Raw genomic sequence first — 15,205 nt, forward strand, 5'->3', positions numbered from 1 at the left:
TGTGAAGGCCAACTAAGCAGTGACATTTGCAAAGCTGCTTCTGTTTTATCAGTAGATTGTTTACTCTGGAATGTAACCACTGACTGTTCAGCAGGGAAGTATTAATCCCAAATAAATCCTTTCTGGCACAAGAACAAAAACAGATTGTTTGCTGTGGAAAGTGCTCAGCATCTGATTTTATCACACACAGAGTGAGATTCTCTACCAAGCAGACATGAGGTTCAAACACAGCTCAGGAAGACAAGCAGGTTGGTTTCCACAAACAAAAAGGTGTGAGCACAAAGCAGCTCAGAAATCACTACACCTGGCATGGAGCTAACTTTTTGTTCCAGCCTCAGAAAGGTTGTAGCTCACCTTACCTAGACAAGTACAGAGGTACAGTAGCAAGAGGCACTTGCAAGGGCCCTGATGGGCATATGTGTAGCATAAGGGATGTGCATTGCCCTCTCAGAGTTTTACCAAAAGCTACTGCCAATTATTGAACACATAATATAGTTCTCTGTTTACAACTGTCGATGATTAAAGTAAGGATTTTTGCATTTCCCGTGTCCTGACAACACTTTTTCACTTCTTGTGTCCTTGTGATCCCACACCACCATCATTAGATCTCTTTCCTTTTTAAATCCATCCTTCCTTATAAATCTGTTCTTATTGTGCCTTCTTCAGTCCCAGTCCAAAAAAGTACAAAGACAGTTGTTGACCAAAGTAAAAGATGTCCCTTTATGAACAGGCCAGTAGCTTGTGTTTCTGACATTTCTTGAAACAGGATGAATATCCTGCTTATCTTAAAGTGCAAAGGACTCATTTATTTCTGGTTCAGTGGGGCTGTGAAATGCTAGAGCTTACCAGTCATATGTTCCAGAATAACCTCATGTTCTGCAAAACTTTCAAATTAATCTTCAGTATGATTTTAGAGGATTATCTTCATAACAGACATATCTTTTGAAAGCCAGAAGAGCAGATGCTGCCTTCAGTCTTTCTATAGATATTGAGTTTAAAGTGAGCATTTTATGAAATAGCTGGTGCAGTAATTGTGTCCAAGTCCAGACAGCAATCATTGCTGGGTGATTTGTTTTTCACTTTGCATAGCCTGTACCCTGCCAGGCCAAATAAACTCCTTTCTTCTCCAGTCCTGAACTAGTTGTGAGAGAGAGAAAAAAATAATAATGCCTTGAAGAATTACTTGTAGAGTGTGAGGACAACTGTGCCAGTCAAATCCCATCCTTCTGCACACACCCAGCCTCCTCACTGGTGGGACAGCAGGAAAAGCTGTCTTGACTGAGTGTAAGCACTGCTCAGCAACAACTAAAACATCAGTGTGTTACCAACATTGTTCTCATTCTAAATCCAAAACACAGCACTATACAAGCTACTAGGAAGAAAAATAACCATATCCCAGCTGAAATCAGGACAACGTGCTTCACATTGGTGCTGCCAAATGCCTTTAAACTGGACTGGAAATAGGACTTCTCTGGTGTTGCAGCAATTAAGTTTCCACTTGCTATCAGCAAACCCAAACTTGTAAAAAGAAAGTATGTGACCATCATAGACTTTCCACAAAATCACCCTTTATTTCAAAGCAAGTTGTATCTTTCAGAGGAGGGGCCTGAAAGTTCTGGAAAAATATCTTCCTTCTCACCTTTTACCATAGCCATCAACATAACATCATTCATTAATTTTGCTCCTTCATTTTACAGAGAAATTTTGGAGAGAAACTGTTCAAATAAAGTCTGTTTAAAATGTCTAGAGCACTACTAATGTCTACAGTAAACATCCTTATGTCTCAATATTTGTGTCTCATCAATGTCCCTGAGGGCAGCCTCCCTTCACAAGGTGCAACTCAGAGGAGTGTGCTGTTCAGGGCTATGATTCACACTTTGTCAACAATAAGCACATTTGGTTGAACCAAGTATTTTTTGTTATTGCAGTATTTCTCAAGGTGTTTGAAAGCAACCAAGCTGCAGCAATTGTCATAAGCCTTGTTAGTATCAGAGATGGAAAAGGCTGGTCAAAAATAGCTGTCTGTGGAGTCTGGCAAGAAGCCTACCTCTACATAAAAAGGGCTGCTTTTGTGAAGGATTGGGTCTGCATCAAATTTCGTTCATATTTTACTCAATCTAATAAAGAAGAAAAGCAAACAAACATGAAAGAAGATACAGACTATTATATGAAGAAAGATTGTTGTAGGAATGACTAATATGCCCCTTTGTATATAAACAGAGAAATAATTAATCTTCTCTTTATAGAATTACAGATTAGTTTGGGTTGGAAGAGACCTTTGAAAATTGTTCATCCCACACCCCCACACCCCCCAGGCAGGGACACCTTTCACTAGACCAGGTTGCTCCAAGCCCCATCCAACCTGGTCTTGAACTCTTCCTGGGTTGGGGCATCCACACTTCTCTGGACAACCTGTTCCAGTGTCCCACCACCCTCATAAAAAATTCTTCCTTATGTCTAATCTAAACCTACCCTCTTTCAGTTTAAAACCACTGCCCCTTCTCCTGTCACTACAAACCCTGGTAAAAAGTCTTTCTCTGTTATTCTGTAAGTGCCCTCTATATACTGGGGGGCTGCAATAATGTGTCCCTAAACCCTTCTACAGGCTGAACAACCTCAGCTCTCTCAGCTTTTCTTCATAGGAGATGTGGTCCAGCCCTCTGATCATGTTTGTGACTCTCCTCTGGACCTGCTCCAACAGGTCCATGTCTTTCTTGTGCTTGGATCCCCAGAGCTGGATGTAGTGGTGGCAGGGGACTCCAGGTGGGGTCTCGCAAGAGCGCAGGAGAGGGAAATAATCACCTGATGGCCATGTTTCTTTTGATGCAACCCAGGACACAATTGGCTTTCTGAACCACAAGGACACATTACCAACCAGTTTTTCTTGCACCAGGATCCCTAAGTCTTTCTCCTCAGGGCTGCTCTCAATCCATTCATTCTGCAATATATTGATATTGGTGATTGCCCCAGCTCATGTACTGGACTTTGCACTTGGCCTTGTGAACCTCATGAGGTTCACATGGACCCACTCCACAAGCCTGTCCCTCTGGATGGAATCTCTACCCTCAAGTAAATCAGCTGTACCACTCAGCTTTGTGTCTTCTGCAAACTTGCTGAGGGTATTCAGATGATGCAAGGAGAAAAGTAATACATCACTGAAGTAATTTTCCATATCCACTATTTAAAAAACCTTTTCTTCCTGGTTCAAATGACTTGCTTTTCCTTGTGCTGCATTCCCTAACAGAGCTGCTGAGCTGTAGTGAATAGGAGTGTAGCTCCAAACTTGAAATAAAGGTCACCCACCATGTTCACTGTTGCTGGGATTGAGGGAGGGAGGGTCTGGTCTCAGTGCATATTAGCATGCAGAACTCTCCCAGCAGACCAGTGGAGACAGACAGGCTCTTCCTGAGAGCATATAGCTCCAAAGGCTTATCTGGTGTTATGTGAATTGTTTTCAGAAGGAACACTTTCCTCAAAGACATCAAGCGGCCTGGATCCTAAATAATACCTCAAATTAATCCAAAAAATCCCACACAGCCTCCTATTGCCTTTCTACTGTGATAAGACCTTTTCAGAACACACTTAATTTTGTGTGTTTTAAAGGTATTCCTCAGTAATGCAGCAGAAATATCTATGTGATAATAACTAGAAAGTCTTTCTTCTGAGGATTTTAAAGACCTTTGCAAGGGCAAGCACAGACTCATTTTAAAGATTAGCACACAACCACCCAACCCATGGAATTGATCACGGACTAGCCAGAAGGCAAAGATTTTTGCCTCCAGACGAGGAGGTGACATGTGATGAAGAGGCCCTGCTGTATAATGAACTACCAGAAAATTAAAAGCAGTATGTCCTATTTACTAATGGGTTGATGAGAGCAAAATGCTCCCCATGTAGCTCATGAGAGAATTCTCCCCTTGCCCTTCCCTCAGCAGTGGTACAGGTGACAGCCCAAAGCACAGGACACAAAAAGGAGGGATTACAATTCCTTGAGTGCTTACAGAGAAGCCCAAACCCTCCTCCAAAACAGATAAGCACAGTCAGATGTCTCTTGCAGCTGCCCAGAATTTGTTGAGGGGAGGCCCAGCTCCTTCCTTGCACTTGTGTGGTTTTTCTGACAAGCTCCCTGTGCCTGCCACAGCCCAAAGCTGCCTTGAGACACCTGTCTTGCCTTCCAGCATTGTGCACAACACAGCTGCACCTCAGCTTTGAATACACAAAGTATTCAGACTGTGGGGTGGTAGAGAGCTATAGAATCACAGAACAGTTTTAATTGGAAGGGACTTTTAAAGGCTTTCTCATCCAACCCACCTACAATAAGCAGGGACATCTTCAAGTAGATCAGGTTGCTCAGAGCCCTGTTCAACCTGACTTTGAATGTTTTCAGGGCCTCTCTTGGCAACCTGTTTTACCATCCTCATTGTAAAAAACTTCCTTGTATCTAATCTAAATCAATCGTCTTATACAAGTAGGAACAACTGTGCTTTGTATTCAACTGTAAAGTGACTTTTGGACAAATCTGTAATAATTGTGCATTTTTTTAAAAATCAGTCATTTACACCTTAGTAAATAGCTGAAGTTACATCATTTATTTTTAGTGGATTAAATCCTGCAGTGAGGTACGCTGATGTAAATTCTAAAGCAATTCCTTATTTCTCCAGAGCTCTCCCAGAACTGCATCTGGGACAAAATCAATAACAATTAGCAGAATGTCAGCAATAATATTATCCATATTTCCTTATCAGCCAGAGAAACCAGGTTCAGTTCTGAAGTTACAATAGCAGCACATAAGAAAATCAGACCACAGACTGAATGAAATACTTCAGCATCCTCAAAGTAAAAATCCATTGACATCAAAAAGAGCAACCTTAGCAAAGGACCCAGAAGAAATTGGTATTAATATTTTTTAGATTGGATTCATGTAATTGTTCTAGTTCATGTTTTCCTATGATCAATTCAAATTCTCAAGTGTTTTATCACTGCTTGTTTACATTTTGCATTGTTAAAGCTAGGGTTTCTTAAAAATCAACAACATCAACTCAAATGAGATACATCTAATCCATGAAAAACAAACTATTACCACTTTCCAAAGCTAATAAACTGTTTAAAGTCAATTTTAAGAACCCTGAACCTGGGAACTCTCTGGTGCAGAGACTAATCCAACAACCCAGACATCTGATGGAGATTTCTGTCCTCTGCAGGATCAGACAACAGAACATTAAATGACTTGGACTCCAAAATCACATATATCTCTCAGCAGAACAAATCCATTTCAGCAGAAGAAATAGAAAAAGTTGATCTAAATTTTATCAAAGCTAATACTAGATTAGTTTTAGGTACATTTTCTTAGATTGTTTCAATGAGGGAAGCAAACCACTGAAACAAAACATGGCTTTCTTTTCACACACACACAAAAAAACTTGTGCAGTTGTCCTAGAATTTAAGGTAAGGTACAAATTAAAATTTGTCACTACATTAAATTTATTTAACCACTACAATTTATTTACTATTTACATAAACTATTAAAATTTCTATTAAAATTTTCTATTAACTATTAAACTATTTTGTATTAATTATTTTCTATTAAATATTAAAATTTGCAGATTCTAAGGCAAATGCTCTATGCACTTTGGCCAAGCTTGGGTCTCAGTTCCACTTTCCTGAGTCTGTAAAGACACTACTAAATCCATGAAAAAGTTCTGGATTTGGTCTACTACAGCCAAGGCAAAATTTGCTTACAAGAACCATGTTCAGCTCTACTGCAAAAGAAGGTAAAAAGAAGAAAATACATTATAAGCAGGATATTCTATTTAAATAATCTTACTGTTAACAGAAATACAGAAACATATGAATAAACATGGATATCACAGAATCAAAGAATATGCTGAGTTGGAAGGAACCCACAAGGATCATCAAGTCCAGTCCCTAGCCCTGCACAGGACCATCCCCAAAAGTCACACCAGGTGCCTGAGAGTATTGTCCAAATGCCTCTTGAACTCTGTCAGGCTTGGTGCTGTGACCACTTCCCTGAGGAGCCTGTTTCAGCACCCAACCACTGTCTGGGTGAAGAACCTCTTTCTAATATTCAACCCAAACCTCCCCTGACACAACTTCAGAACTTCAGGCCATTACCTTGGGTTCTGTCACTGGTCACCACAGAGAAGAGATGTGTCCACCCCTCCTCTTCCCCTCACAAGGAAGTTGTAGGATGAGGTCTCCCCTCAGTCTCAGTCTCTCTCAGTGAACAGACACACACATACACTCAAAGTCGCAAACACTCACGTATTCCATTCTCTTACAGCAAAAAGCCAGTAACCTTTCCTTATGAAAAACAAGCACTTCACAAATTAGAGCTAATCCTCAGCTCACGAATTGGATCTATTTCAGGAAAGTAAGATTATTTCCAGCCACTTCACCTGAGCATTAAAAGATTTAAGTGTCAAATTTTGCCCTTAGATGCATCCTATTGAAATCAAAAGACATTCTCACTGGATAAACTGACACAAACATGTATCTACATATGAAGCATCACAAGGCTGTTTCTAAGTACTTCCTCAAGGCAGAATCAGAAATTAGAGGGAGAGATACCAGTTATGTTAGGCCAACTGATGCGGCCACAGAAACTACTCTTGTACATTCAAGCCCCGGGGCCCCGTACTGGGGCACTCTGAGGGATTTCTGTTTTCTTACTCGCACTGCCAGGTCAGAGCACACCAAGTGTGAATCAGGGTAGTCCTGAAGAAAAAACTTCTAGAAAACATTGGACAGAATGAAAAAGAAACACCTAAAAACACAAGAAAATATGCTTGCCAGAGACATTCATCTCCTTCCATTTGATGTTCAATGGAATTAATGATCTTCCCTTAAAGACTCGCTGCAAAAGTGAAACTGACTTAACTGCAAAACTCGCTGACTTAAGTGAAACCCTTATGCAAGCACCTTAATGTTAAAATTTTAAGTCTTTCAGTATTCCTAAACTTCATTTTTTATCACTGCAGAATGTCTTACATTTTCACTGATGTGGGTTTTTTCTGACAAGCTCCCTGTGCTCTAGAAAAATATAAAAAAATTACCTAGGCTTTTTTTCCTCCATCTCCTATATCTTCCTGTTGTCCAGTGTCAAGGTGGCCTTCAGCAACTCATCCAGCACCCACTAGACACACCACTGTTCTTCCCTTGGGTGCCATAGGGGTTCTGCCTGTGTTTATGATTAACCCACCCATCGAGAGATCCGCCACAGTAGGGTGAGGCTGTTTGAACACTTAATTATATTCATGACGGTTATTGGAGATAAGGTTTCCCAAAGCACTGAAGTGTACAAGTGCAGTTAGCTGCTTACTGAAGCCTAGAAAAAGTCTGTGGGTTTGGCTCATAGTACTCCTTTACAGAGACATTTTTTCCTCCTCCCGCCACAAGTGGATTCTCCCCACCACTGCTGTCAGGTGGAACCAGCTTATGACTCAGCCAGTCACTCCATGGTGGAGTGGACAGGCACAAGAAAAGTCCTGTGAGTTTAGTTCCCTTCAGGGTTCAGAGATATTGCTTCCTATATGTTCTGGATATATGAAAAAATGTTTTCATGATGAGGATAGTCCAGCTTTAGAAAAAGCTGCTCAGTGGGGCTGTGAGTCCTCTGTCCTTGCAAGTTTTCAAAACCTGGTTGGACCAAGCCCTGAGCAACCTGCTCTGCACTCATGGCTCACCCTCTGAGCAGAGGTTGAACTAGAGACCACTAAAAAGCCCTTCCAAGATCAGTTCTCCTGTGATCCCATCCTATGATACTATATTCTGATACTGGGCATGGTGTGTGCAGGTATATCAGGGTTTACAGCATGAGTAGAGGATGAAATCTGCTCCCCGTAGAGATGATGATGTTACTGTGACTGCACAAGTCATACATCCTCTCTGAACTACAGCTTATGCAGCTGCAATATGGGAATCATTCTAGTTCCTTATTTCCCTGGGGCATTTGCAGGAATAGTATAACATTTTAAAATTATTCATATGGCAAATGATGTTTTACAGTCTCTCAGCAATACAACCGATGCATCATTTTCATGAGTCCTTGAAGTAATAGAAATGTAAACTTTAGCACAAAATACAGACATAGTTTATGCAATGTCTTGCTTAAGCTAATTAAACTAACAACATCAACCTGCTGCAAACACAGAGGGTGTTAACTATCTGATCATTTAATCCCATATAAAAAACATATACATGCTACACTGTGTTCCACAGTTCTGCAAAAGTAAACCTGTTTCATGTATTAAAAAAAGCCATTAACACACGAGAATAAGGAAACTGCTATAATGAATACAATTAGCACAAAAAAGGGGACCTGGCTTACTGAGCAGTCCAATGCCTATACAATCATTTTGCTACTCAGTGCAGTACCTTGGCAATTCATGTCCAAGTGTTACCAAAGAGTGGCGTTGAGGAGCAAATGAGAAAGAAAAGAAAAACCTGTCTTCTTGGCAAGAGAAATATCTTATGTCATGATGGTTAATTCGGGTCTTTCCAAACAGAAACTGCTCTCTATCTTAGCTAAAAATGGTTTATGACAGGGGGAAACAGCAATGGGCATCAGCATTTGTTAGTATTTTCTTAATTGATTTTTCAGGGTTTATAGCTGTTTTAGCACTTGGATACTCAGCACAGATGCTCTAGGTGCTAAGGGAAACTCACGAGGACACATTCATACCACGTAGTTTAGACATTTATATTTTCACACAACAATCTGACTTAATTTAAGAGCTCTGTCAATGCTGAGAAGGGATGGGAGCATCACTCCCCTTTACCAGTCCGCTCTTCTGCTCTCAGCCGTCTTCCTGATGCTTATGTTATGCCAACTTTAGCAACACTTCTCTGAGACAATTTAACTTACTAATCCACCACAAAGGAGTGGACAATTTGGAACTGTCTTCCAGGAGGAACCAGAGAGTCTGGAGCCAGGAGGAAAGGAGGAAGAGCCATTGTGAGGTTGGGAACAGAAGAGAAAATACAGGAGGAAAGATGGAGCCATCGGGTTGGCTCAGATGCTGATGAAACCCCAATCTTAAGCACTTGTTCTAGACTCACAGGTTCCCTTGTGTGGCCTCTAAAGGTATCAGGCGAGTGGTTCTTCATTCCTTCACCCAATTATATTTTTATCCTGACAAAGTAGTTGTAGCAGCTTTCTGAGGAAGGGTCTAGGTATGTCCAGGTGAATGCTCATCAAGACAGCAACTGGAGACAGGAGAGGACCTAAGGATGCAAAGGGAGCAGTTCTGCTCAACTGGGGCAACCAGTGATGTCTGTGGTGCTTCAGGACATCCTGCTTTGTCTCCCTTCACTGCTCCAGAAATGTTTGGTGTTCCTGTGTTATACTTACCAACCCTTGTGGATGGCTGAGCTCCATTGCATCTCTAATGGCACAAGATGCCCGTGTTTATACAGTGTCAATTGGATTGTGATACAGCACATTAGGGGGATTGAGTGTGACCCACTAGTTATCAGTAGGTGATGCTGCAGGGCTCAGTTTTGAAAACTGATTAAAATAAAACAAAATATGTAAACTCAATTTTTTAAAGGTATTCTGAGTAACCCTCAATCAGTCCAGCTCCCACATTCAAGAGAGTTTGCCTTTCACAGTGTTGAGCACTTTTACTTCATAATTATTTCAGGCATTTTTCTGGAGTGCAGGTAGCTCAGTGGATATTATAGCTGCCACTCATCGTGACTTTGCAGAATTTATGTAGTTTCCTTCACATTTAGGATACCAACCTATCTTAAGGTGAGAGAATCATCTCTCTTGGTGACAGACATCCATCAGGTATAAGCTGTCTTTGATTCAGCCCTCCAGGGCACTTCCTAGTGTAACTGTCCAGAGGAGGCCAGCAGAGCTGTGCCTCACTGCTCTGCATGAGCTGGAAAAGGCTTTATGACATTAAAGGGGCATTAATCTCACCCTAGACACTTTTATTTTTCTAATTCCCTAAAAGACACCAGTCTCTTGGCTCTGTGGGAGATCACTGAGGGCTGTACTGCACAGGAGGCAGTACTCTGAATTAATGCTTAAAGTGGACAAATTCAACTGTATTAATCTCTGTGTAGAGGCACATGCTCAGAACTATTATGACAGTAATTTGATTTGGTTTCCTTAAGTTTGGAAATAAATGAAAGTGAGATGAGGGACACTTCAGTGTCATCAAGGAGTCCTGTGAGGTCTGTCTGATTTGCTTGAACATCATGGGGGCAGAGGAGACTGCAAAACACAACTGTGAGCTGAAAAGCAGGGACTGTAGGGAAGGTCTGTTGTCTGCAGGAAGGAAAGGAAGAGGGAAAGTGTGTCAATAGCTTTAGTCTGCTGATATCTTAGGGTTAATACATCCTCACAGAAATGGCAGGGTACTTTGAAGCGCAAATAGTCTTTGCAAGGAGAGATAATTGTTGACTATTGGAAATCCACTGTGGGGCTTCTGCTGTCCTCCAACAGTGGGATTTAGGTTGGTATTAATTGACTCTAATAACTCAAGAACAACTTTTTTTTTTTTCTTTTTCAAAACAGCTACCCAAAGATTAAACATGGAAAACTGTTGTATTTCAATAGGGAGGGGGAAAAGGTAAAAGTAGATCTGCCTGGACCCATCTCCCAAAATGCAATGCTCTTTGGAGAGAGCTCCCTGGCTGAGGGATTACATAACCCTGGGTACTTTCCTGCTTCCCCAGCAGGTGTCTTTTAGAAACCACTGTGACTCATAAATGTTTACCCATAAGTATTTCCTCAGCCCCTGACAAGGGAAGTTGATTAGAGAGTTTATCTGAGAGTAGCCAGAAGGTGTGGCTAGTTCTTATTGCATGGTTATCATTATTAGTTTGAGCAGTGCTACTATGCTTGCAAGGCAGGGTTTGAGTAACACACTGTAATGTATTGAAATGCTGAGGAGAAGCACAGTCTTTGTAAAGCACATTGCTAGACAGATATGGAAAAACAAGGAATGAGGAAAAGGGCTCCACCTAGGCAGATGCAAAGGTGGAAGAGATTCTTACACACTTCAGAAGGAAAGGGGAAAGAAGGACAAATTAAGAGGTTCATTGTGAATACTCACTCTGGGATTTCATTACAGGGACATTTTATTTATGCAGTGGCCATGCCCAAGTGTCCCTTTTGTGGATGAAGCATCTATAATTTCTTCGCTTTGTGACAAAAAGTATTATGCCACTTACTACACTCCTAGTTCTTATACTCTCCACAGTCTAAAATTTATTCTGTGCAGTTGTGCCAAAAGAAGGCAGTAGAAACTAACAAGGGACAGAGGACAGTGACTGAGGTCACCAAGTGCATGGAGCAGCTTCCAGACAAATTACAGCTCAGACACTGATGCTTGGAAAAGACAAACGTGGGATACATTAGGGCCTCTAAAATCTTTAGTGGAATGGCAAAGATGATCACTTGTTTCTTACTGTGGAAACATATTGCATAAGACACATAGCTACAGATGAAGCAGTGCAGCTGCTGCTACTTAGCACATGAGCGTGTAATATTGAGATACCAGAAGAAATTAAGGGTAAAACTACTCCATTCAGAGCACAGAGGACAAGGTTCCCAAATACAGTAGGTTTTTAAAGAAAGGGTTTTTTTAAATTCACAATTAACAGACTATAATCTTTGGTTTCTCTAGCAGTTCATGCTTCTTGGAAAAAAGTTGCTGGGCTTTTATGAATAAATTCAGTCCTGAAAAGATGGTTATTGATGTAGAAGATTTGGAATAGACATCATGCACAACCACTATAAAAACATTTTCCATGCACTGGAAGGGAAGAAGAGTTCTCATGTAAATGAACTACAACCTGCCAACTTTGATGGCCCCTTTCTCTCTGCTTTCAGAACAGAAACCCCTTGAGGTACACAGATAAAATCTTATGCTGCCTAATTGAAGCTAGTGTGAAGTCTGGAGCATATAAGGGAGGCTGAAGCCCATCCCTGCCCTACCATAGCCTGGGCAAAGCTTGGGACATCCTTCCCAGGAAAACCTTGTGCTAGAAGTCATTCAGGTGTGAGGTCTCCTGGAGGTCCAAGTCTTCCCTGTTTTTCTCTGAATTAGTTAGTTAGAGACAGCAGCAAGAGGAATATCTGCTGGGAAATGGTGACAGGGCACACTCCTGAGAAACACTGCTAAGGGTTTCTCAGGAGTGTGCCCTGCCACCATTTCAAGAGGCAGATTTTCTTGGTCTGTAGCAGCTGAACTGGGAGGAGAGAGAAGGAAGAGCAAAGCACTTCACCCCAGCATCTCTACCAACTACAGCACTGACTCAATGACATGACAGACCCAAATGCTCTATGTGTTTTCTCCCTGGCTTGCTGTGTCTTAAGTATCAGGAAACAAACATGGCAAAGATCTGTTCTCTCTGTAGCTCATTCAACAACACCGGTATCCTACAACACTGGTATCTTCTCTCACTCAAACCCACCCGCTACATGATTGCTTCTACAGCAGGAATATATTTAATTCTGCTCTAAAAACACACAGTTTTAGTCCCCAGAATACTGTTATTTTTGCAGAGGCAGAAACTCTCTTTCATTTGTCACTTCTCAGTTTACCCCCAGCTCAAATCAATCCATTTTCCTTCTTACCGACTAACAAAAATGGTGCAAAATGAAGACAGCCAAGCACAAGCCAACGCTAACATAAAAGGAGGAAGTTGGACCTGCTGTCAAGTTTCTTACTTTTCTTCTGCTCTAAGAAAGGAGTTGTGTTGGAAGTCACAGTTTGCTTGGTCATAATCTGCCTAACGTGGATGACAGAGGTGAGATTCATCTCTCCTAACTCCAGATGTCTGCAGACTAAATGTTTACATGTGAAATAGTCACCTAGAGCCTCTAGATCAATGGAGGTAAAGAAGCATTTTGACAGCTGACCTAAGATGCTCCTAGAGAGCTCATGTGGGTGTGGACATCTACCAGGGGAACGTCCTGAGCTCTCCTGGCAGGTTCGGTTTTCACACTTGCAGCCATGGCCCAGGAAAGAGGGTGGAATAAAAGACCCAAAAGTCCTTCTCAGTTTTGTGGTACTTAGATTAAACCTACCAGCATAACAAGAAGACATATCTAATAACCAACACCATGGAGGGTTATTGCTCCTGTTCAATACTCCCCTCAAGTTCAAAACATCAGGTCACCCTAGTCTTGCTACAAACAAGGTCACCACACCATACTACCTGGCACTACCCAAGAACTCTGCAATATTTGATTCTGGCATCAAGTAGAAAGGACATTGTGCAAATATATACAAGATTGACCTGATCTGCAGTGTGACTGAAATCTTATCCTTCTGCTCCACAGGAAAAGCTTCAACCATGTCCTTCACTTTGTTTTACTTAACAAAATCAAAAGCAGCTTACAAAGGCTTGTACCTGGATCCCTCACTGTTCTTAAATGAGCACTTCCCAGTAGTTTGAAGGTAATATACAAAGAGACATCTCAGCTTCATATGCATCCATTTCTCAGTTTTATATATAGTATGAGGAGACTGGAATTTACACAGCCAGATTTCTCCCATATGAATTAAATAAAATTCTTCTCCTCATTTTTATTCTTACAGCTTCCCATGCAGCTCAGATATAGATCTTTTGGTTTCCCTCTATGATACAATTCTGTATAAATCATTCAAACATTTGTGTCTGCACAACTGTAATTAAAAATATAATAAAGTTAGTTGCTTCCTCAGATGTGTCGCACTAGAAAAGGGAAAGAAAATTTTTTTAAAACTGCATTTCTTGGCTCTGTTGGTTTATTTAATTCACAACAAGCTTATTCATTTAAATTGAATCTGAAATCCTGTGGGCAACATTTTCATGCTCATATGTCAGCAGATGCCTATTTTGTTTTTTTTTTTTTACTTCAACAGAAACATAATTTTCTCTGCAGTGTCCATAATACAAATCCCACCTCTAGGCAAGCTTCCGCAGCTTGGTCATGTGCATGAGGGACTGTTCTGTACTTTAAAACCTCACACAGCGTTACCCACAGTAATATTCCATTCTCCTTTCCAAAGTTTGTCTTATTACTGTCCCCTGTTGATCCTGACCCTAATTTTCCACAAGCAAGTTGTTGTAAAGCTAACATTACCCATAGAATTATTTTTATACCTTCTCCCCTTTTGCAAGACCAGGCAGTTACTGCACCTGTAACATCACATGCTTCTTCATTTGTTTAGACCCCATTCCATAGCATAGGCTTGATAAGGCAAAGACAACTATAGCTTTGAAATGATTTTCACTTGGGTGTGATTCAGACTGAGCTCCTGATTATATTCAATGATTTGTCTTCTTTTTCCCAATTTTTGCATTAAACAGATTTAATTCCTTCTATAGGCACATGTGAAACATTCAGTTCTCCTTGTAAAGTTAGTTTGCCATTAATTCTGATTTTCCCAGCCTTGTACGTTTTATTCTGTGTGTATAGTTGTGGAGAACAGTTATTGTCAGTGCCTTGCACAGTTCCCAAATTACTATTCCAGCCTCAACTTTGTGAGCATTGCTTGGAGTATGCATTTTTATCAATTTATGGACACCTGCCCACAAATTTCCATAATAGGCATGGGGTTTCTAAGCATATCCGCTGCTAATGGATTTGGAATTGCTCCATGTATTTTATCTGCATTGCTTTGCCTTCATAATATTAGTGGGATGGTTTGTAAAGCAGTTTTTAAATTATATCCTTATTTAATTTTCTTCTGTGATGTCTCAAACCAGAATGAGACCAGAATGGCGATGTCTTCATACGGCTCCACTTCAAAGCTGCATACAGGTCTTAAACAGGAGATCACAGCAGCAATAGGCAGCAGTCTCTCTTCCTGATGCCCTAACATCCATGCAGACCAGCTTCAGAAAACAAAATACAGTAGAGGGCCAGCTGCAGGGAAGGACTGTCTGAAGAGCAGCCCCCAGCAGGGGTACTACAGTCCTTAAAATGCCCAGTCACCCAAACACTGTAATTCAGAGCCCCCAAAATACCTCCCAGTACTGTTGATAAAGATTTCCCAGTTGTGGTCCCACTTAACAATATGAAGTGTCACTTTCCCCTTCATTTGATTTTATAGGCAGGCAAAGGCTCTCCCTGTGAACAGCTCTGCCCATGTACTGACTGAACTGGGCCAGGAAACACCAATGCTGCCTCAGAATTGGCAAATTTTTTTGAACTGTTTCAGGTCTGAATATGTAACCA

General features: G+C 41.0%; 1 protein-coding gene across 1 annotated transcript in view; it reads right to left on the reverse strand.

Moving 5' to 3' along the window:
- Window positions 1–7,321, reverse strand: part of FER1L6 (fer-1 like family member 6) — an 85,180-nt gene extending 77,859 nt beyond the window's left edge. The window contains exon 1 of the mRNA XM_064645475.1: window positions 7,074–7,321. Coding sequence (XP_064501545.1) covers window positions 7,074–7,093 — 20 coding nt within the window. The 5' untranslated portion in view covers window positions 7,094–7,321. The remainder of the gene's footprint in view (window positions 1–7,073) is intronic.
- Between the last annotated feature and the right edge of the window lie 7,884 nt (window positions 7,322–15,205).

This window comes from Pseudopipra pipra, chromosome 1 (genome assembly GCF_036250125.1).
Source record: "Pseudopipra pipra isolate bDixPip1 chromosome 1, bDixPip1.hap1, whole genome shotgun sequence".
Taxonomy (NCBI): Eukaryota; Metazoa; Chordata; class Aves; order Passeriformes; family Pipridae; genus Pseudopipra; species Pseudopipra pipra.